At 50.2% G+C, this 22,129-nt stretch overlaps 1 protein-coding gene across 1 annotated transcript in view; it reads left to right on the top strand.

Annotated features, from left to right (window-relative positions):
• The window catches only part of ANKFN1 (ankyrin repeat and fibronectin type III domain containing 1), a 51,684-nt gene extending 30,663 nt beyond the window's left edge, over positions 1-21,021 (top strand). Inside the window, exons 12-18 of the mRNA XM_029079606.2 lie at positions 1,602-1,817; positions 5,512-5,678; positions 7,332-7,482; positions 9,883-10,051; positions 13,653-13,819; positions 18,746-18,965; positions 20,128-21,021. Coding sequence (XP_028935439.1) covers positions 1,602-1,817; positions 5,512-5,678; positions 7,332-7,482; positions 9,883-10,051; positions 13,653-13,819; positions 18,746-18,965; positions 20,128-20,909 — 1,872 coding nt within the window. The 3' untranslated portion in view covers positions 20,910-21,021. The remainder of the gene's footprint in view (positions 1-1,601; positions 1,818-5,511; positions 5,679-7,331; positions 7,483-9,882; positions 10,052-13,652; positions 13,820-18,745; positions 18,966-20,127) is intronic.
• Positions 21,022-22,129: the final 1,108 nt, after the last annotated feature.

The raw sequence follows: 22,129 nt of genomic DNA on the forward strand, positions 1-22,129 counted from the left end.
GGCCTGCGTCCGCCCCCGGGTTGGATCACAAAGATGGAGTGGCAGCAGGGGGTTGGCGGGTGATCGAAGAGGGCCGTCTCCTTCCCGTCATCTGGCTGCTCGACAGTATTGATTGGGCACCTACTGTATGCAGGGAACTGTGCTGAACGCTTGAGAGAGCACAGTAGTCAGTAGACACAGTCTCTGACCTCAAGAAGCTAAGTGTCTGCTGGATGCGGAGTACATTACCAAGCTCCGGGGAGAGCACAAGAAAATTAGTAGACCTAGACCCTGGCAGGAGTTTACAATCTATAGAGAATTAACCCATCAACCCACGATCTTCACCAATGAAGATCAAATACCAATTGTGGAAATAGACGATTCTCACACCAGCAACATCACCCAAGATTTTCTCGGCCTGGGTCCTTTCCCCATTAATAAGTAAAATAACCCTGGGCCTCCTCTTCCATTCGTCCGTCACTGTGACCTCTGAAATATCAGTGATATTTATTGAGCATTTACTGTGGGGAAAGCACTGTACTAAGCACGTGGGAGAGTATATACAACAGAGTTGGTAGACAAGTTCCCCACTTTCAGTGAGCTTTCAATCTAGAGGGGGAGTCGGACATGAATATAAATAAATTACATATATATCAATGCCGTGAGGCTGAGGGTGGAGTTAATGCCGGATCACCAAAGCATAGAGATCCAAAATGCGTAGGCAATGCAGAAGGGAGAGGGAGCTGGGGAAATCAGGGAAGGCCTCTTGGAGGAGGAGAAAAATGGAACACTTGCATCACAAATGTGCTCGTAGTTCTGTGATGATCGCACAGCCCCCTTAATCCTCTAAACTGCGGCGCGGTCATTTAAGAAATCTTGAACTTAAATTTTCTGTAGGCTTGCTGCCTTCTCCTGATAACTGCTTCTCCCAGTAGTCGGAGGGCAGTTGACCTAGTTTAAAATCAATAAAAACTCATTCTGTGGCCAGAGGGTCAAGGCAGATGAAGTCCACTGGAGGCGAAATCTCTCCATCCAAATGTCATTAGGCAAAGGCAGCCACTATCAGATCCATACAATGGGCTGCTTTGTCCATTCACCTCTTCATCTGAAACAACTCACCTCAGACTGGCTCACTGTAGTTCCCTTGAAAACTCTACAAGTAATAAGCGTATTTGAAATGTTAGGCATTTTTCTTCAAAAAACATCTGGGGATCTCTTCAGGAATTGGTAACTGTGGTCTGTGTGCTCGTATTAGTATGTGGGAGAGAGATATTTACAGATACTGAGTTGGCTCTTTTTCATAATTTTCGCTCCTACACTCAGAGCGTGCTTTTGGCCAGAAGGCCCAGCGCTTCCAGGGATTCGTGTCAAGCCATCTGTAAACACCCCATCTTCTGGGGTGAAAGCTTTCATCTAATTCCCCAGAAATGCCCCAGAATCACTCCCCCAAAGCAAAAAGATCAACGTGTCGGTGGATGTGAGGAAAGGGTGCAAAGAAATCAGCGTGTTCTATGTACTGCACGCAGAGATGGATGGGTTCGGCGCTTGGCATCAAATGCGTAAAGGTGGACGTGCCCATTGCTGTATGCGCTTTTCCTCCTTCGCCTTCTGCTCATTTCCAGAACCTACTTGGAACCCACAACCTAGGAAAAGTTTACTACGAGCCCATCAAGGACCGCCATGGAAACATGCTCATTGTCACCATAAGGGAGATGGAGTCGCTCTATTCCTTCTTTAACGGCAAATGGATGCCCATAGCCAAGCTCCAAAGCCAGAGAAAATCCCTCTCTACTCCCGAGGAGCCGACGGCCCTGGACATTTTATTCATCACTATCCAGGTAGTGTCCTGCTGTCTCATTTCTTTTTTTTTTTTTTTGGTATGCTGGTTGTTAAGCACTTTCTCTGTGTCAAGACCCATTCTGACCCCTGGGTTAGCTATCAATTTTTCAGGTTGGACACCGGCCCCGTCTCACGTGGGGCTCACAATCTAAGTTGGAGGGAGGAGGAATTAGCCCCCATTTTACAGATGAGGTAACTGAGGCACAGGGAAGTCAAGCGACTTGCCTAATGTCACACAGCAAGCAATTGGCAGAGCCGGGATTAAAACCTAGGTCCTCAGATTCCTAGGCCCATGCTGTTTCCACTAGGCCATGCTGCTTCTCTAATAATCACAATAACGATAATAATAGGAGGAGGAGGAGGAGGAGGAGTTGTTAACTGCTTACTGTGTGCCAAGCATCATACTAAATGCTGGGGTAGGTACAAGATCATTAGATCAGACACAGTTCCTGTCCCACGTAAGGCTCCCAATCTAAGTAGAAGGGAGGACAAGTAATGAATCCCCATTTTGCAGATGAGGAAACTGAGGCACAGAGAAGCGAAAAGACCCACCCGAGGTCATAGAGTGAGCAAGTGGCAGAGCTGGAATCAGAACCCAGTTTCCTCTATCTCCCAGGCCTGTGCTCTTTCCACTAGGCTACCCTGCCTCTCCGCACTTACTCCAGGTGCGTGACTGGAGAGCAGTTAATCCATCTAGCCACCCTTGATTTAGCAAACCACAGAAAGCTGAGTACTCTAGTAGGCCAGGACAGTGAAGTGATGTTGCAGAAGCCACAGTTCCTGTCTTTATGGAGCTTATAGTCTACGAGGGAGACCGGGCCCAGGGAAAACCTGAACTGACGAAAAGATTAGGGGGCTAAATTACATTCGGAGTACAAAAAACAAGCGCAGAATACCACCCTGCCCAGGGAAAACTATCGATAGATGGTATATATCGAGTACAGACCACTGCACTAAAAGCTCGTGAATGCACATCACAGTCGAGTCGGCACATACGGTCCCTGCCCTCTTTTTTTTCTTAATGGTATTTGTTTAGCACTTACCATGTGCCAAGCACTGCACTAAGCACTGAGGGAGATACAAGTTAATCAGGTTGTACACCGTCAATTTCCCACGTGGGGCTCACAGTCTTACTCCCCACTTTATAGATGAGGTAACTGAGGCACAGAGAAGCTAAGTGTCTTGCCCAAGATCACACAGCAGACGAGTGGCAGAGCTGGAATTAGAACCCAGGGCCTTCTGACTCTCAGCCCCGTGTTTTAGGCCATACTGCTTCTCTGAAGCTTTCATTCTAGTGCCTCCTTACGAGGAACCTAACACAATCACTGGCTGGATCTGGATGTAGCCACCACCAAATTCTGTTACCACGATAGCCCAGGGATGCAAAGTTGGATCAGGAAAGAGAAAATCAAATCTAGGAGGCCAGCCCTTCTTGGAGGAGCCGGTGGGTCAGACAGGTAGCAGGGATTGCAGCGAAGAGGACTTCAGACCAAACAGCCAGATGTAAATAATGAACCGAGAAGAGCAGGCGAAAGGCTCAGGACAAAACTGGTTCTTATTCCACTATAACCCAGAATGGCTAAGGGGGAACTGAGCTGGGGATTGGATTTTGTACTAAGAGCTTGGAAAAGAACAACAGAAGACGACACAAGTTCTCTGCCATTTGGCCCCGGGCCCCGCTCGGACTATTTCAGCAGATGGGCAAGCGCTGCAAGGAGATGGAACCATACACAGTTCTCAACCCCAAACCCAAAGGAAAAGGCAGGAATCCTGTCAGTCTGTCAATCGCATTTTTTGAGCACTTACTGTGTGTAGAGCACTGTACTAAGCACTTGGGAGAGTTCGGTATAGCAATAAAAGAGGCACATTCTCTGCCCGCCACAAGCTTACAGTCTAGAGGGGGAGACAGACATTAAAATAAATAAATTACAGATATGTACATAAGTGCTGAGGGGCCGGGAAGGGGGGTGAATATAGGGAGCGCGTCAGGGCAACACAAAAGGGAGTGGAAGAGGAAAGAAGCTCTTAGTCAGGGAAGGTCTCTTGGAGGAACTGTGCCTTCAGTAAGGCTTGAAATAGAGGAGAGTAAGCGTCTGCCGGATACGAGGAGGGAGGGCGTTTCAGGCCGGAGGAAGGATGCGGGCAAGGGGCAGGCGGGGAGATAGATGAGGTCAAGATACAGCGAGAAGGTTAACATTAGAGGAGCAAAGAGCGCACTCTGGGTTGTAGGAGGAGAATAATAAGGTGCGGTAGGAGGGGACAAGGTGACTGACCGCTTTAAAGCCAATGTTGAGTGGTTTCTGTTTGATGTGGAGGTAGATGGGAAACCACAGGAGGTTGTCCATCCCAAGAAAGGGAGCCTTCAGACTCAGGGTTCCAGGGGCCTGGTTTCTGATTCCAGCTCCTCCCCTACCTCACCCTCTGAATGGGAGATACTTAGAGCTTCTGCTGGTGAAATGGAAATAACAACACAGCAGCAGCCCCCTAGGTACTCTGTGGAACACTACCAGTATTAAACGATATGTTCGTATAAAGATGCTTTGGAAAATCTCAGAAATGCAATCTGGCACACAGAGAGAAAGAGATTCTTCCCCATAATAAGACTCAACTCACCTCCCCATTATTCTCTGTGCTCTTTAAACTCTCAATCCAACTACAATCCATGAGGTATTCTATAAACGCAGGGTTAAAGGTAAAACACCCAGAGGAAGTTCAAGGTTATCACAGTGATCATAAAACAGTGCCAGCAGTCTTAGAAATAGCCGTTTCATTGTCAACGTTCAAGGAGGAAAATGGGGAAGGACACACCAGAAACAAATGCTTACGTTTCCCTAATTAAACAAGTTTCAGTAAATACACAGACATCCAAAAACACCCCCAGTACCCTTCCATGAGGATCCAACAATCTATAAACATTCAAGCTTTCTTGGGCCTCAGCAGGTGTCCAGAGTAACTCTAAAAGAAAGAGAAGCCTCACCTCAGTCAGCCACGGGAGTCAGGGTGGAAAGCCAGGCAGAAGAGAAGCAGCTGCAGCCTCTTCCCACTCCTGATTTTAAAAGTTGTGGTGTTGGCTGATCGGCTCTCATTTCCTCCTCTAGACTGTTAGCTCGTTGTGGGCAGAGAATGTGTCTGATATAATATTGTACTCTCTCGAGCACTTAGTACAGTGCTTTGCACACAGAAAGGGCTCAATAAATGCGATTATTAGTACTACTAATAATAATATGAACTACCTGTATCCCTCAAAGGAAATATTGCCTGAATAGGTTCCTGCTCATCTTTCCAGTTCCCTTTGACTTCAGGTCCATCTCCAGGTGGGGCTTGAACATCTCCACCCCCAAGATCAGCCATCGGGCCAAGAGGAAAAAGAGAGTGCAAAGTTGTTGGGTTTTTATTATGGCATTTGTTAAGTGCTTACTAAGTGTCAGTTACTGTTCTAAGCCTTAGGATAGATACAAGCTACTCAGTTCGGACACAGTCCTTGTCTCACATGGGGCTCATAGTCTTAATCCCTACTTTGCAGATGAGGGTACTGAGGCACAGAGAAGTTAAGTGACTCGTCCAAGATCACACAGCAGACAAATGGTGGAGCCAGGATTAGAACCCAGGTCCTCTGACTCCCAGGTCCACGCTCATTCCACTAGGCTATGCTGCCTGGGCAGTTATTTTCATAAGCCTCTCCTATCCCTCCAGGATATCCTGGCCTATCAGAAGAGGAGCCAGCAGCGTCTCGCCGCCGGACTGTACCTCGGTTACCTGAAGCTGAGCAGTTCGGTGGACCAGATCAAAGTTCTGGTCACTCAGAAACTTCCCAACATCCTCTGCCATGTCAAGATCCGCGAGAACAGCAACGTGTCCAAGTAAGTTGGTCGTCCTCCTCCTGCCGAGCTCCTGGTTCACGGGTGTCATTAGATCTGACGAGGGTGAAGTTCTGGACAGAAACCGCCCCCCCGAGAGTGGTGGGGGCAAGAGAGAATGAATGAAATTCGCTCAGCAAGAAACATGCGCTTGGCAAATGCTGACCAGCGGGAAAATACGCTCAGAGAGATTGGGATGACGCGGGCAGAAGGAGAAGGAAGAGGTAGGTTTTTCCCTTAGGGTCAGCACCCTGCGGTTTAGAACGGTAACCCCCTCCATTAGACTGTAACTTCTCTGAGGACGGGGATCGTGTCTACCAACTCTGTTGTATTATACTCTCCCGAGAATGCTGCTTTGCTCGCAGTGAACACTCGATAAATTCTATTGATCGAGTGATCGATCTGGGCAGCAGCATTAACCCTTCCAGGCCGTGGATCAGCTTTCCATGCGTTGGTCCGAGAATGCAATAGTTACATCAGCCTCCCCGCTAAACAGAAGCCTCCTGAGGGCAGGGACCCTGGGTCGGTTGGTTTTATATACAGCTTCATCCTTTCATTCATTCAGTCGTATTTATTGACTGCCTACGCTGTGCAGAGCACTGTACTGAGCCCTTGGGAGAGTACAATATAACCATAAACAGACACATTCCCTGCCCACAACAAGTTTATAGTCTAGAGGGTTTGACTCCCCACTGAGGACCCTTCAGAATCTGTCAGTTACTGAGCACCTGCTGTGTGTGGAACACTGTACTAAGCACTTGAGAGAGTAGAGTACAGTTAGAAGGTTCGATCCAATCAACGGTACGCGGAGTATTGTACCAACTTGCTTGGGAGAGTCTGATAGAGTTAATAGACATGGTCCCTGACCTCAAGGAGCGTAAAGTCTAGGAGGGAAGATAGACAGGAGTAAGAAACAAGGAGGAAGGCCTTCCCTGATTAAGCCCTCTTTTTGCCCTACTGACTCGCCCTCCTGCGTCACTGATGACCTTGGATACGCGCCCCTTAAGCACTTGATATTCACCCGACCTGCAGCCCCAAAACACTGATGTTGTACATATCCAAGATTTATTTATATTAATTAATGTCCATCTCCCCCTGTAAGCTCCTTGTGGGCAGGGAGTGTGTCTATCAGCTCTTTTGTAGTCTCCCAAGTGCCTTGTACAGTGCTCTGCACACAGTAAGTGCTCAGTAAATACCACTGATCAACTGATAGGTTACCTGAATAAGTATTACAGTGAATTTCTGGGGAGGCTGAGGGTCCAAAGGCTGACGGATGCTGATGCCAGAGTCGGGGGGAATGTGAGGTGGGGATTTGAGAGGCGAGAATCGAGGAAGGCTTTCTGGGGGAGATGGGATTTCAGAAGGATTAGAAGAGAGGAAGAAACCCAAAGTGAGTTTTGAAGAGCAGAGAGACATATTTCCCCAGCCCCCCAAGGGGGAAATGGTAATCAGCCATGCATTTCTGAAAGGATTAAGGCAGAGATCCCACTGGGAACGATACCACTGTCCTGAGACGGGGTCAGTCTGCACCCAGGGGGCTGAGACCCTCCCAATTGCCCAAAGTTATTCCCCCACCCTCAGCCCCCCGCCCCCAACCATTCGGAACCTCCTGCTGAACTCATGCCGCTTCTCATTTAACCTGCCTGGTCCACCCAGGGAGGAGTGGGACTGGCTGCAGAAACACTGTGGTTCCGAAGCTGCGGAGAGTTTGGCTCAGGCTGCAGAGTCCCCTTCGCCATCGTTCTTCAAGGAGCTCGGGGTGGCAGTGAGAGCGCTGCTCAGGCAGACCAGCCTGCCTCTTCAACAGGTAAGGGTCACGCTCTGCTCATCTCCTTCTCCGGCTCCCGGACCTCACTCCACTGGCCCGGGCCAAAACGTGCCCGAGCCACCAACTCTAGACTCAGGCCGACTTGCGTGTTGTTTTGCATGACATTTGCATGGAAGTGACCTGACGGTGTAAGGCCTAGAAGCTTAGACGTCTCCATTCCTTCCATCCCCTTCTGCTTCTCCGGCCCAATCTGTTTTCTCCTTAAAATCCCCCGACCGTGACTGAGTCTGATTGGGCCGAGTAAAGCGCAGACCCTCGCCCAGCTTTGATCACCACCTTGCCAATCCCACCCCACCCCCCGCCCAACCCAGTGTGGAAGTGGAAGCAAAATGGCGGGTTTGAAGCATTAACTTCGGCCCCGAAGCAAAAGTGTGTTTATGTGTAGATGATACCTCCAGGAGATTTCTCAGCAAAACAGTTAGTATTATTACTAGTAATAGTAATATAACTATTCATTCATTCATTCATAGTAGAATGAATGTAATAATATTCCTAGTATTCGTAATAATAATAGCAGTATTTGCTAAGTGCTAAGTACGTGCCTAGCCCTCTACTAAATACTGAAGTAGATATAGGAAAATCGGGTTGGAACAGTCCCTGTCCCCAATGGAGCTCCCAGTCTCAGGACTCTCTCCTGAGAGAAGGTCCCGTGGACACGTTAGACTCTATGGCAAAAAACAGTTTGTGTTTTCCTGGTACTGTGTTCCAAAAGGGCCAGGCTAAGAGCACAAAATGGTTGCAAAACCAGGCTTGAAATGAGCTATATTCATTTGTCACCTCCAGCCCCCCAGCCCTCAGAGGAGGGATCAGTGGTTTCTGAGTGAATGCCGGACACTGGAATGAGCACCACCTTTTGCCTACATCGGCCTTAAAGACCCCTTGGGGAATAGGGTCTCTCCATCTCCAGGAAGGGCAGAATGGAGGGAACAGAAGCCCAAAACAAAAGACTTATTAAAATTTATTAGTAATATTAATACTATTTATTGAGCACCCTCTAGGCATGGTGCACTGTACTAGGCACTTGGGAAGTACAGAATGAAGACGTCACCCGTTCCCTGCCCACAGGGAGCCTACATTCTAAAAACGCTCATTAAATCTTTGGTATTTGTTAAAGTGCTTACTATGTGCAACTAAGCCCTGGGGTAGATACAGGATAATTAGGTCAGACACAGTCCCTGTCCCACACAGGACTCAATGTCTAAGTAGGAGGAAGAACAGGGATTGAATCCCCATTTTATAGATGAGGAAACCGAGGTACAGAGAAGTGAAGCGTGTTGCCCCGAGCCACACAGCAGGCAAGTGACAGAGGCAGGATCAGGACACAAGTCTTCCAACTCCCAGGTCCAGGCTTTTTCCGGGAAAAGTTACAGTGAGATCTCCTGTTCTAAACATCTTAAAGAATCAGGGAAGGGTGAGGGGCTGACTTGCCCTGGGGTAGGTGGATGGCCCTAATGACCTCTCGGGACCCCTTCAGCCCCACTGAGGAGGCTGTGATTCCCAGCCCCGATAACCGTCCAGCCTAGCGCCCTGCATGGCAGAGCGACCCGGCACCAGAGAGGACAATCACTTGACTGTGGTTCCTGGGGATGAATCTACTCGGTCACTTGACGGAGCATGAAGCGACCTCGGCGGCTCACTCCTCCCCATCAGTTCCCTCTGCCTCTCTGCCAGCGGAGGATTGCCGGAAGAAGGTTCCCTCCTGGGCCCGGCAACAATTTTTCTCTCTTCTCTCAGTTTTCATAAAATCCTCCCCACAATCGCCCAGAAATGCCATTTTTCCCTCTAATCAGCCTGAACCGAGAGTGGCAGATTTGAGATTTGGGTCTTACTCCTTTAATTCATCCCCACTCCCAGCCCCGCGTCACTTATGTACATAGATGTAATTTTAATTATTTCTATTAATGTCTGTCTTCCCCTCTAGACGGTGAACTTGTTGTGGGCAGGGAATGTGTCTGTTATACTGTCATAGTGTGTTCTCCCAAACATTTAATACAGTGCTCTGCACACAGTAAGCACTCAATAAATGCGATCGATTTATTATTTATCATTATTATCGATTTATCTCTCAGTAAGCACGACTGACTCACCGGGTCATTTTTGTTTCTCTTCATCATCCTCATCGTTTTTCAGAGCCTCCCGAAGGCACTCATTTTCTGCTTTTTGAAGCGGGATAGATGTTGTTTTCAGAGTTTATACGGAACATTGCTACCTTAAATGGTGATCTCATGTAGCACGATTAAATGGGTCGAGCCCCTATACTGACAAGGTATAAACATTTCCAGCCTGAAGTTGTTTCATTTATGGGACGAGCAGTGTTGTTTAAGTAACTGCCGCATTATAAATCTCCTCCTCTTTCTGTCCACGCGTGTCTTTCTGCAGGCGAAGCACTTCCGTCTGTACACACAGGAGGTGTTGGAACTGGGCCACAATGTTTCCTTTCTTCTCCTGCTCCCTCCCTCTGACGAAGTCTGCACGGCCCCGGGACAGACTAACCCTTACCCCCCCCATTCTGGATTTCTGCACCTCCCTCTTCAGATGTTTGAACTGGGTATACTGGTTTGTTTCACCTAGAAACTCTCGCCTGGGCTCCCGATGATAAAGTCACAAGGTGGTATCTGTTTCCCCGGGCCCCAGAGGCAAGTCAGTAAACCAGCAAGGCCTGGGGGAACAGTCCTCCCCCGGCTAGAGCAGAGCTCTGGGCCTCTGGGTGGGACCGATAATTGCTGAAATGTTGACCAAGCCAGAAAGGTGCCTTGTGGACTCCAGACTGAGGGTTAGCTCACTCCAAAGCACTTAGATAAATATCCTTCTACTCTAATCTTCCCCCTATCAGTCATTTCGTTTAATATCTGTCTCCCACTCTGGATCGTACGCTCCCTGGAGGCAGGGATCGCTTCTACCGACTATATTATATAGTATTTTCCAAGTGCTCGGTCCAGTGCTCTGCTTAGTAAACACTCAATAGATTCCATTGATCGAGTGAGGAGAGTTAGGTGTTCATTGATTTTAAAGAGACGAAGCAGTGTGGTCTAGTGGATAGAGCACAGGCCTGGGAGTCAGAAGGACCTGGACCCTGATGCCGGTTCCACCGCTAGTCTGCTGTGTGAACTTGGGCAAGTCGCTTAACTTCTCTATGTCTCAGTCGCCTCACCTGTAAAACGGGGATTGATGCGAGCCCCATGGGGGGACAGGGACTGAGTCCAACCTAATGATCTTGTATCCACCCTAGCACTTAATTCAGTGCCTGGTACCCAGCAGCACTTAACCAATGCCATTTAAAAAAATAAAGAAGGAAAAAGGAGGGGTAACACAAGTTTGTTTTGTTTTTCCCCAGTTGGGAAAATCATACAACTCTGCAGGGAAGCAGCGTGGTCTTTTGGAAAGAGTTTGGGTCTGGGAGCCAGCAGACCTGTCTTCTAATTCTGGGTCCACCAGTTGCCCTCTGTGTGACCTTGGGACAAGTCATCTAACTTCTCAGGCCTGTTTTTTCACCTGTAAAATGGGGATCCAGTAACTGGTCTCCCTCCTACTTAGATTGTGGGACAGGGCCTGTGTCTGACCTAATGATAATAATAATGATAACAATAATAATAATAATAGCTTGTTAAGCTCCTATTATGTATCAGACACTATTCTAAGCACTGGGGAAGATACGAGATAATCGGGTCAAACCTGGTCCCTGTCCCACACAGGGCTCACAGTCTGACGGAGAACAGGTTTTGAATCCCCATTTTACAGATGAGTTAACTGAGGCTCAGTGAAGTGAAGTGACTTGCCCAAGGGCACCCAACAGGCATGTTGTGGAGGTGGGATTAGAACCCAAGCCTTCTCTCTTGCAGGCCCAGGCTCTTTCCTCTAGGCCAGGCTGCTGTTCAAGTCCTGATTATCTTGTATCTGTACGGCGCTTAGTACAGTACTTGGCAAATAGTAAACGTTTAACAGATATCTCCATCATCATTACACCAGCACGCAAGGCACGTCCTATGCCCAAGGCAATAATAATAATAATGATGGTATTTGCTAACTGCTTACTATGTGCAGGGCACTCTACTAAGCATTGGCATCAATACAAGCAAATCAGGTCGGACACAGTCGCTGTCCCACGTGGGGGTCCCAGTCTTAATCCCCATTTGGCAGATGAGGTAACTGAGGCACAGAGAAATGAGGTGACTTGTCCAAGGTCACAAAGCCCGACAAGTGGCAGAGCCAGGATTAGAACCCAGTTCCTTCTGACTCCCAGACCCTTGCCGGATCCACTAGGCCGTGCTGCTTCTCGCAGGAACCGTATCCGCGGGTGGAGTCCGAGAGCAGGAGCGGGGAGTCCAAGACGTGGCCCGGCAAAGCCAGAGAAGCTAAGGTGGCAGAGCGATGCTTCTTCTGGGAGATTGTGGGGGTGGGGGTGGGGGGAGGGAGGGAGCAGTCAGCCGGACAAGGGGCAGAAGGGGCCCACCGGAACTGGACCTTCTCTTCCCTGCGAACGTTAGAGCCGGGCTTCCAGTCCCTTGCTCTTGACCACACTGCTTCCAAGGAGTTTGCAGTCTAACAGGGAGGCAGACAAACACAGATTATTTCACAAAGCACAGAGGTATGACTGGATATAACCAGGGATGGGAACAGTGGATAATCCACACGTTCGTAGAAGCGGTGTGGCTCGGGGAAAGAGGCTGCGGACTCGAGTTCTACTCCCAGCTCCGCCACTTGCCTGCTGTCTGACCTTGGGCAGGTCACTTCTTTGTGCTTCAGTTCCCTCATCCGCAAAATGAGGTTTCAAAACCTGTTCCCCCTTCTACGTAGACGGTGAGCCTCGTATGGGATCTGATTATCTTGCATCTACCCCAATCGATTGTGATTCGTTGCACTTAGCACGGTGTTTGGCACCTAGTAACTACTTCACAAATCCCACAGATATTATTATTATGAACAGATCTCATTAGAATCTATTCAATCAATCCATCCACCCAAATACTTGCAGTGAATGTGTTAGGACTTACTATGTCCCAAGCACTCAACTGGGTCCTTGGACATAAACAATACCAACAGATCGGACTCAAGTTTGTGTTGTGGGACTCACGCTTTTTGCTTTTTGCACGAAGCACTTGAGAAAGAGTAGTAGAAGAAGCCACGATCCCTGCTCTCTAGGTGTTTACAATCTAGCAGGATCAGAAAGGCCTTTGCAGAAACCCTGTGTCAGCTCAGTTGTGTTCAGAAAAGAATCCAAGATTTGGCTCCTTATCTGGGCCCCGAGCCGGGGCGTGGAGGGAGCGGAAATCCGACCGGGTCCCCACATCGGGCGCGTCTGCTCCCGGGACCTTCTCCGGTCCTGCCCCGTCTCACCCAGCAGAGCCAAAGCGGGAGGCGGGGGAATGAGGGTCAGATCTGCCAAAACAGGCAGGCTGGAGGGAGACTCCAGCCAGGCTGAGAACTGTTCGCCAGCAGCCTTGCTTGCTTCTATTTCGGTGCCTCTGGTCCTGGGCAGAATCACAAAGTTCAGCAAAATCAGACACAGAAATCAAAACCAGGTTAGCAGTTTCTGCTGGGCTTTTTCTTTTTTTAAAGCCGTAAGCAACTTCTTTTTTCACCGATTTTCGGCCTCTGGTCCCCTGTTGAGGGATAAGACCCTTCCAAACCTTAGCCTTTCTTTGACCTGATCTGCTCTGTCCCCATGATGATGATAATGGTGTTTTGTGAACTGTTTATTATGTGCCAAGCAGTGTACTAAGCGCTAGGATAGATAGAAGCTAACCAGGTAGGGCACAGTCCCTGACCCATCTGGGTTTCACAGTCTAAAGGGAAGTGGAGACAGGTTTTCCGTCTCCATTTTACAGTTGAGAAAACTGAGGCACGGAGAAGCGAAGAGGCTGATCCAAGGCCATGCAGCAGAGCCAGGATTAGGACCCAGGTCCTCTGACTCCCAGGCCCGGACTCTTTCCACTAGGGTATGCTGCTTTCTCCCACGGAGAAAAGCCACCTGCCTAAACCCCAACAAGTGGTTCCTTAAGAGCACGTTAATGACTTATTAATGGCTAAGGATTTTCCACCGATAGGATTAATAAGTCGTGTTTTCATTCTGTGGGTTTTCTCTGAGTGAAGGCTTTCTCGGTTTTGATCCCAGATCTTCACACGTGGGGTTTTGCTTGTCCATTTTCCAGTTCACTTCTGCACTTACAAGGAGAAATTCATCAGCCTGTATTGCCGCCTCTCTGCTGTCGTGGACCTGGACGCTCTGAGCACCCAGCAGTCACTGAGGGAAGCCATCTCAGACGGTGAACTTTCGGCAGCCAAACAGAGACACCAGCAGGTTTTGGATTACACACAGGTACCGTGCCTGGCCTGGGGGGTCGGGGCCGAGGAGCTAGAGCCGTTGGGTGGGGACGGGGTAGTGCGAGGCCCTGAGGAAATGCCAGGATGGTGAGTGAAGCCAAAAATGTGGCGGATAAAAGGGCCAGTTGGTTCTGAACAACCCAGACCTTCAAGCCAGGTTGTCCTGAAGCCAAAGCGGTTAGCGATGGGGTGGAGAGTGGCTGAGATCTTGAAATGCCCCAGCAACCTGCATCAGCTAGCGGGGCAGAAGAACAGCTTGCCCCAGTGAAGTGGAAACCATCGCCCCACGAGTGAGTGGAAATGTATTCCCGTTTCTGTCCCAGGAAAGAAAACTCCAGGAAAAGAATGTCACCCAGGCTGCTCACCCAGAAAAGAAAACTCTGGAATACAAATGTTGCCCGGGAAGCTCAGCCAGGAAAGAAAATGATAGAAAAGATGGGTCCACTAGGGGAGGAAATAATTCTAGAAAGGGAATGTCAACCAAAAAAGGAACTCTGGAATTGGATTTTGCCCAGGGGGCTCACTCAGTCAATCAGTCAATCACATTTATTGAGTTCTTAATGTGTGCAGAGTACTGTACTAAGTACTTGGGAGAGTACAATATAACAGAGTTGGAAGACACGTTCCCTGCCCACTACAGGCTAGCAGTCTAGAGAGGGAGACAGACATTAATATAAATCAATAAATTAAAGATATGTACATAAGTGCTGTGGGTCTGAGGGAGGTGGTGTCAAAAATCAGGGTGACACAGAGGGAGTGGGAGAAAAGGAAATGAGAACTTAGGGAAGACCTCTTGGAGAAGATGTGCCTCCGATAAGGCTTTGAAAATGGGGAAAGTAATTATCTATCAGACATGAAGAGGGAGGGCGATTCAGGCCAGAGGCAAGGCATGAGTGAGAGAGGTCACGGCGAGATAGACAAGATTAAGGGACAGTGAGTAGGTCGGCATTAGAGGAGTGAAGTCTGTGGGCTGGGTTGTAGCAGGAGAGCAGTGAGAAGAAAGTTCTAGAAGACACTCGGAAAAGGAAACTAGAAAAGGAGAACTGTGCATTAGGAAAACTTTGCCCTTAGGTTGCTCTGGATTGAGTGAACCTAAATCCAGACACGGTTAGAATACGTGGCATGGCATCCAGTCAAACAATCAAAAGTATTGACTGAGCGCCAGCTGTGAGCTGAGCACTGTGCTGAGTCCTTGGGAGTGTGCAGTAGAAGGAAAAGGCACTATCCTTGCCCTCAAGGAGTTTACCATCTAAAGGGAGAGACAGACAAAAAAGAATTTATAGATAGGAGGAAGAAGTGAATGAAAAGAGGGACCGGAGAAGAAATAAGCTGTTAAATAGCAGAGTACATAAATGGATACGTACCTGAGAGCTACATGATTCTGCATGGATTGGAGATGAAGGAAACAGATGAGGGAAGACTTCCTGGAGGAAGAGGAACGGAGTCAGGGAAGGCTTCTTGAAAAAGATGAGGTTGCAGGTGGCCTCGGAGATGGGGAGGGCCGTAGGGTCCCAGGCAGAAGGAAGGTCCTGAAGTCAGGGGTGGGGCTGGGAGAGTCCAAAGTGAGACGTCTGGAGAATCGGTCGGTCAGTCAGTTGTATTTATTGAGTGCTTACTGTGTGCAGAACACTGCACTAAACGCTGGGGAGAGTAGAATGTAAGAATAAACACAGACACTCCCTACCCACAAGGAACTCACGGTCGAGGTGGGGGAAGACAGACATTAATATAAATGAATTAATTAAAGATGTGGATAAAAGTGGCTTGGGGCTGGGAGGGGGGAGAGGTAAAGGCAGCAAGTCAGGGCGATGCAGAAAGGAGTGGGAGGAGAGGAAAGGAGGGTTTAGTCAGGGAAGGCCTCTTGGAGGAGATGTGCCTTCAATAAAGCTTTAAATGGGGGAGGAATAAGTGCCTGTCGGATTTGAGGAGGGAGGGCATTCCAGGCCAGAGGCAGGACGTGGGCGAGAGGTGGCGGCGAGACGGACGAGATCAGGGTACGGTGAGAAGGCTGTCATTAGAAGAGTTGTAGTAGGGAGAGGTGATCTTGGCTAGAGTGGGGAGGTCCAGCTGGACTCTGCATCACTGCCGTCACCGCCCCCGGAAGGTGCCCCAGCTCAGGCCCGGCTGTGGTTCCGAGCCGGTGGACAACCGTGCCTTGGCCCCGGGGGAAGCACTGGGCTGCCGGTCCCCGTGGCCAGTGAGGAGCCCAACCGGGACCAGCCTCCCCCACGGCCTCTCTCTGGCCTCTGCCTTCAGGGGTGCTGAGAAACAGGAGGGCCCCGGGCAAAGAGCGCTGGCCTAGGAGTCAGAGCACCTGCCAACTGCCTGCCTGATGACCTCGGGAAAGCCACTTGACTTCTCCGGATCCTGGTCTCCTCACCTGTTAAATGGAGATTGAATATCCGTTGTCCCCCCTACTTAGACTGTGAGCCCTTGAGGGACAGGGATTGGGTCTGATCTGATGATGGCCAGGTCCCTGCCCAATTGGAAACCCTCCGCAGGCTCTGATCGCGGGCTGCGATCCCGACTCTTAGTACAGTGCTTTGCACACAATAAGAACTCAATAAATACAGTTGAATGAATGAATAAGCCCCCCATAGGCCACGATCCCTAGAAGCAGCCACCCGTCGCTTCCCTGCATCCAGATCTGAGACGGCTCAAAAGACGCCACAGAAACCAAACAGGGTGGAAGCGGCGTGACGTAGTGGATAGAGCACGGGCCTGGGAGACAGAAGCCCATGGCTTCTACTCCCGGCTGTCGCTTGCCTGCCGTGCATCCTTGGACAAGTCACTTCACTTATTTGTGCCTCAGTTACCTCATCTGTAAAATGGGGACTGAGACCGTGCCCCCCATGTGGGACAAGGACTGTGTCCAACCCGATCTGCTTGTATCCACATCAGTGCTTAGTAGAGTGCCTGGCACAGAATAAGTGCTTAACAAAACCATCAATATTATTACCATTATTATTATTGTTATTTTAGTGCAAAGAGCAAAGACATCGAGGTCAGAACGGTGAAGGAAGCCAAGTCAGAGAGAACAGAGACAAGCAGTGAGGCAGGGAAGGAGTTGGAGATAAGGCGTAGAGATTCCAGAGAACAACAAGAGCAGCTGTTTGAAAGCTTCCAGTTCCAGGGAGTTGCCACAGAACCTCAGTTGCAATTAAGCCATAATTTATGTACCTGAGTGTCAAAGCCCCCTAAGCTGTGTTAGAAACTCCCCTTCATTAAATGCAACTAGCCCATTATCCCCAGAGGCCCACGTAACCACAGTGGTGAGAAAACTGATTGGCTTTGCGTTTTCATAAAAATATTATCTTGCCTGCACACAGAGGGGGAATAATTTAAGGGACGAAAACTGCCATTTCTGAAAGGGAAAGAAAATCAGTAGCTAACTGATCTCTAAAGATTGCATTCTCGCATTTTTGAATGTGCCAGCGAGTCTCTGGCAGCTGGGGTTTTTTGTTTGTTTGGTTTATTATGATTCTTATTATGTTCTTACTCTATGCCAGGCACTGTACTATGTGCTGAGGTAGATGCAAGGTAATCAAGTTGGAAACGGTCCCTGCCCCACACGGGGCTCACGGTCTAAGTCAGAGAGAGGAGGTTTTTAATTCCTCTTTCATAGCTGTGGTAAGTGAGGCACAAAGAAGTTAAATGATCTGCCCAAGATCACACGGAAGACAAGTGGCAGAGCTGAGATTAGAACCCAGGTCTTCTGACTGCCAGGCCCGTGCTCTTTCCACTGAGCCACACTGTTTGAAACCAGATGGGACTCTCAGAGCCACAGTTTAAAGCTAAAATGGGTAAGAAGGGTACGTTTTGGGAACCCCTCAGCTAAATTTGGGGTCTCTCCTGAACCCTTGACTTCTTGAGTCAGGCAAGAGATTTTCACTTTCCCACCTTGCATTTTCCAAGTTCCAAGAGGCTCTGGGACCATAAACTCGGTTCACCAAATAGGACTCGAGAGTTAAAAATAAGTGGATTATTCTGATCTGGTTTCAAGCATTTGTCACTCAAAACTAGAATTAAGATTATAGTAAATTTCATTCATCATTTCAATCTATTCGTCGGTGATATTCAATAATGCCTACTGTGCGCAGAGCACTGTTCTATGCACTTGAGAGAGTACAGTAGAGTTAGTAGACATGATCCCTGCCTTCAAGGAGCTGACAAATCGTGTGAGCAGGAAGAAGGATGTGGTAGCGAGGAGTACACGCATCCCTGGATGAACTAGCTGAGTAAACCAATAAATATTTAATATACAAGTAAAGACACATGTCCCTCCCTCACTAGACTGTGAACTCCTCGAGGGCAAGAATCTTTTCAACTCTATTCTACTATACTCTCCCAAGCACCTTATTAGGTTCAACGCACACAGTAAGCATTCAGTAAATACCATCGATGGTTGGATTAAAGTGTGCTCGATATATATTGTGCTTTCCCAAGTGCTTAGGAAAGTTCAGTGCTCTGCACACAGTATACACTCAGTAAATACCATCAGTGGATGCAAGAAGTTCTGCTTGATAATAATATTTGTGGTGTTAAGAGCTTACTATATGCCCAGCCCTGTACTAAGCACTGGGGTAGATACAAAGTAATTGGGTTGACCACAGTCCCTGTCCCACGCTGGGCTCACAGTCTTAATCCCCATTTTACAGATGAGGTAACTGAGGCACAGAGAAGTTTAGGGACTTGCCCGAGGTCACACAGCAGACAAGGGGCGGAGCCAGGCATAGAGCCCAGATCCTTCTGACTCCCAGGCCCATGCTCTATCCATTAGGCTGTGTTACTTCCCTATCGATCAGTTGATCGATCAATCGGTGGTATTTCTTGAGCGTTTAGTATGTGTAGAACACTGGACTAAGCACCTGTGAGTGTACAGTGTAACGATAACTTGGTTATCTCCCTCTGCGCTCTCTAGCAAATCGACGAAACCTGGCGTGAGATGCGGTGGATCATGGAAGCCCTCCAATACGCCAGGTTCAAGCAGCCCGCGGCCGGCCTGCCCATCTCGAGGCTCATCGACCTCTCCGAGGAGCCGAACCACAACAAGGGGAACTCCTCCTCCTCTCAGATAGACCGTCTCCCCTCCCCGCCCCCGTCGCCCTCGCCCGAGACCCGAAGAAGGAAGGCCGTGAGTGGTAAGCGATAGCGGCCGTGGGCGGCACGGGAGGATGACCAGGCACCTTATAGTAATAGCGATATTTGTTAAGCGCTGACTCTGTGCCAAACACTGTACTAAGCACTGGGGTCGATAGAAGAGAATCAAATGGGACACAATCCCTGTCCTCACAGGGCTTAAGTAGGTATTGAATCTCCACTTTACAGATAAGGTAACGGAGGCACAGAGAAGTAAAGTGACTTGCCCGAGGTGGCACAGCAGACAAGTGGAGGAGTGAGGATTAGAACCCAGATCCTTCTGACAGCCAGGCCTGTGCATCTACTAGGTCACACTGCTTCTCAGAGAGAAGCCCAGAGAAGTTAAGTAGCTGACCTAAAGTTACACAGCAGGCAAGCGGAGGAGCCAGCCTAGAACCCCAGTCTCTGGATTCCCAGGCCCGTGCTTTTTCACCTGGGTCACTTTTCAGAATGCATCAAGAGATGGTATTCACTGGGGCTGGTCAATCAATATTAATTATCCTAGTAGGACAAGGTGAAAGCCGTCCCCCTTTTACCCGTGTTACATAAGCAAAGATGAATCAGTCAGTGGTGTTTATTAAGTGTCTACTGTGGCCAGAGGACCTTATTAAGCATGTGCAAGAATATAATGGAGACCAGAAGACAAGATTCCTGCCCTCAAAGAGCTTTCAGTCTAGACTCTGGACGATGTTGTTTCCCCACCTTGCTCTTTTAGCTCACCGGAATTTTGGAAGGGAGAGCTCATTGTCTCTCTTGGAGCACCACTTTCCGTCCAAGTAGAAGCTCCATGGGGGCAGGGAACACGCCTTGTGCTTCCGCTCTGGGTTGCCAATTGCTTAATACAACGCATTGCGTTCAATCAACCTATAGTTCTGATTGAGCGCCTGTTGTGTATCGAGCACTTGGGAGAGTCCAGCAGAAGCAAGAACCCAGACCCTGCCCATAAGAAGAACAGAATCTAACTGGGTGCCTGGTGTAGGTGATGGAGGCAGAGGGAGTGGGAGAATGCGGTCTGTAGCATGTGGGATCCTCAGTCCGGAGAGTTGAGCTCAAGATCCCCACCGACATCAGAGTCGGAGGCCGGGATGGGGGTGGGAAAAGCCAGGGTCGGGGAGGTCCCTGGTGTAGTCAGTCCCCCGGCCTAACCCGCCTCTGTCGACCCAGATTCCCAGCCCTGCTCAGACGAAGAAGGTTGCTCGGAAGTCTTCCTGCCCACGGACAGCGACTACGATTCCAGTGATGCCCTGAGCCCACGGGAGCTGGATCTGGTGTACCGGTCCTCCCATGACATCGCCCAGCAGGCCCTGCACGGGCTGAGCGGCAGCGCCCCCGACGTCCTCCAGGTCCCCGACGCCAAGGCCCCGCCGGCCCCGAGGGCCGCCGAGCCCCGCACCGACTCCCCGAACGACCTCGGCTCTGCGGGGCTCGGGGCCCAGGCTCCGGACGGGGTGGCCGCCGGCTCCCGGCCGCCCCCGCCGAGCCTGCTGGGACCAAGGAAGCTGGCCAGGCACCAGCGCTGTGGCTACTTCAGCCGCCACCACCGGTGGCTACAAGGGCGCAACGAGACACAGTCCCTCTCGCTCTCGGAGGGCGTGTACACCCAACGCCTCTCCCGAGCCGCCCCGCCGGGGGAACAGACCCGGGCACAGGGTGACGAGGAGCGCACCCTGTACCTGCCCCACACCACTTGCCTCCCCGAAGACGCCCAGTACCAGGCTGGAAGGCCCACCGTGCGGCAGATCTACAGGGAACCTTCCCCCACGGCCCTCGTGTGCAGCGGGGGTGAGCCGTGGGGGCCGGACCCGCCCGCCGGGGGACGGGGCCACCTGCCCAGCCCCCCTGGCTCAGAAACAAGCCCAGAAAGCCGGGTGGCAGCTCGGAGGGCAGCTAGGGGAACGGTTCAGGGAGCAGCTCAAGGAGCAGAGGTGTTCAACAGTGTGCTCTAGGGCTCGGCGTCGGACCCTCCCCATCCCGCCCTCAACCTCCCTGTCCTTCCCCGCCTCTCAGCATAAAACAAAACCCCAAGAACTTTCCCCATTCTATCCTTCCCAAGCTTCAGTCCATTGTCTTTGAGCATCATTTAGGGTGGCTGGTATCCACGGCCTTACCCCGATTCATCTCGAGACCTCGTGTGTCTGGAGAATTTGGGCCCCGTTGGAGGTTTAGGCCTCAGTTACCTGGATCTCTTGGCGTGCGCCGGCAGACCCAGGTGAAAGGTGAATGTGAAACCTGGAGGGGCTGGTGGCACGAGGCGGAGGGGGCATCTCGGGGGACTCCATGTCCAGACCCTGAGGGGGCAGCCAGGGCCCACGGGTAGGAGTGGCGGGAAGCGCTGAAGCAGGAGGTGGAGACCCAGTGGAGACTCTCCCTCTCGGGTAGCATGGCAGGCCCCTGCACTCCCTCAGACCCTGCCTTCCCTCCGCCTCCTTTTCTCCCTTCCTCCAGCCCACCTGAGCCTTCCTTGGGGGTGGATCTCTCCAGCACAGAGGGATGAGGAGACCAACCGTGTCTAGGAAGGCACACCCAGATCCCCCTAGATGGGGAGGTCCATTCTGGAGGCCCCAGGGAGATCGGCTGGTTCGTTCAGCCACTGTACTCCCTGCGTGTCCCAGACGGCCATCTGTGTCCGTGCCATCCCATTTTCCAAACACTCAACTGCAGTGTGTTGACTCCAAAAATTCCCTCACAGCAACAGGGGGTTCAGCTCTCTCTGCTGAAAAGGCCGCTTTGACCAGGAGGGCCACCAGGGCTCAGGGCCAGGGGCCAGTTTGATCCCTCGAGCTCCTTTCTCTGATGAAACAGAGCTTCCCGAAAAGCAAGGGTTACATTCCTGCAAAGCCCCGTGTAAAAATAAACTGGCGTCGTATTCTCCCTGCTCAATGCCACGTACATGCTCACATAGCATACACATGCAGACCCACATATATACAGGTGCATGTTTTCACGTACACGCTCAGATGCATGCACTCATACGCTCTCAAGCTGTTTCTTCCAACACCGTGGCACGATGTATCCGGAGCAGGCTCTGTTGTCAGAAGGAAGTTTCCTAATTCCTTAATCGTGCCCTAGCCAAAACACGCCCTGAGACGAAGGAGGGTAGCAGAACTGGGTTTACCTACGTATGCAACCTGCTGAGAAATGAAATGCCAGTATTATCAGGAAAGGA

The sequence above is a fragment of the Ornithorhynchus anatinus genome, chromosome 15 (assembly GCF_004115215.2).
Source record: "Ornithorhynchus anatinus isolate Pmale09 chromosome 15, mOrnAna1.pri.v4, whole genome shotgun sequence".
Classification (NCBI taxonomy): domain Eukaryota; kingdom Metazoa; phylum Chordata; class Mammalia; order Monotremata; family Ornithorhynchidae; genus Ornithorhynchus; species Ornithorhynchus anatinus.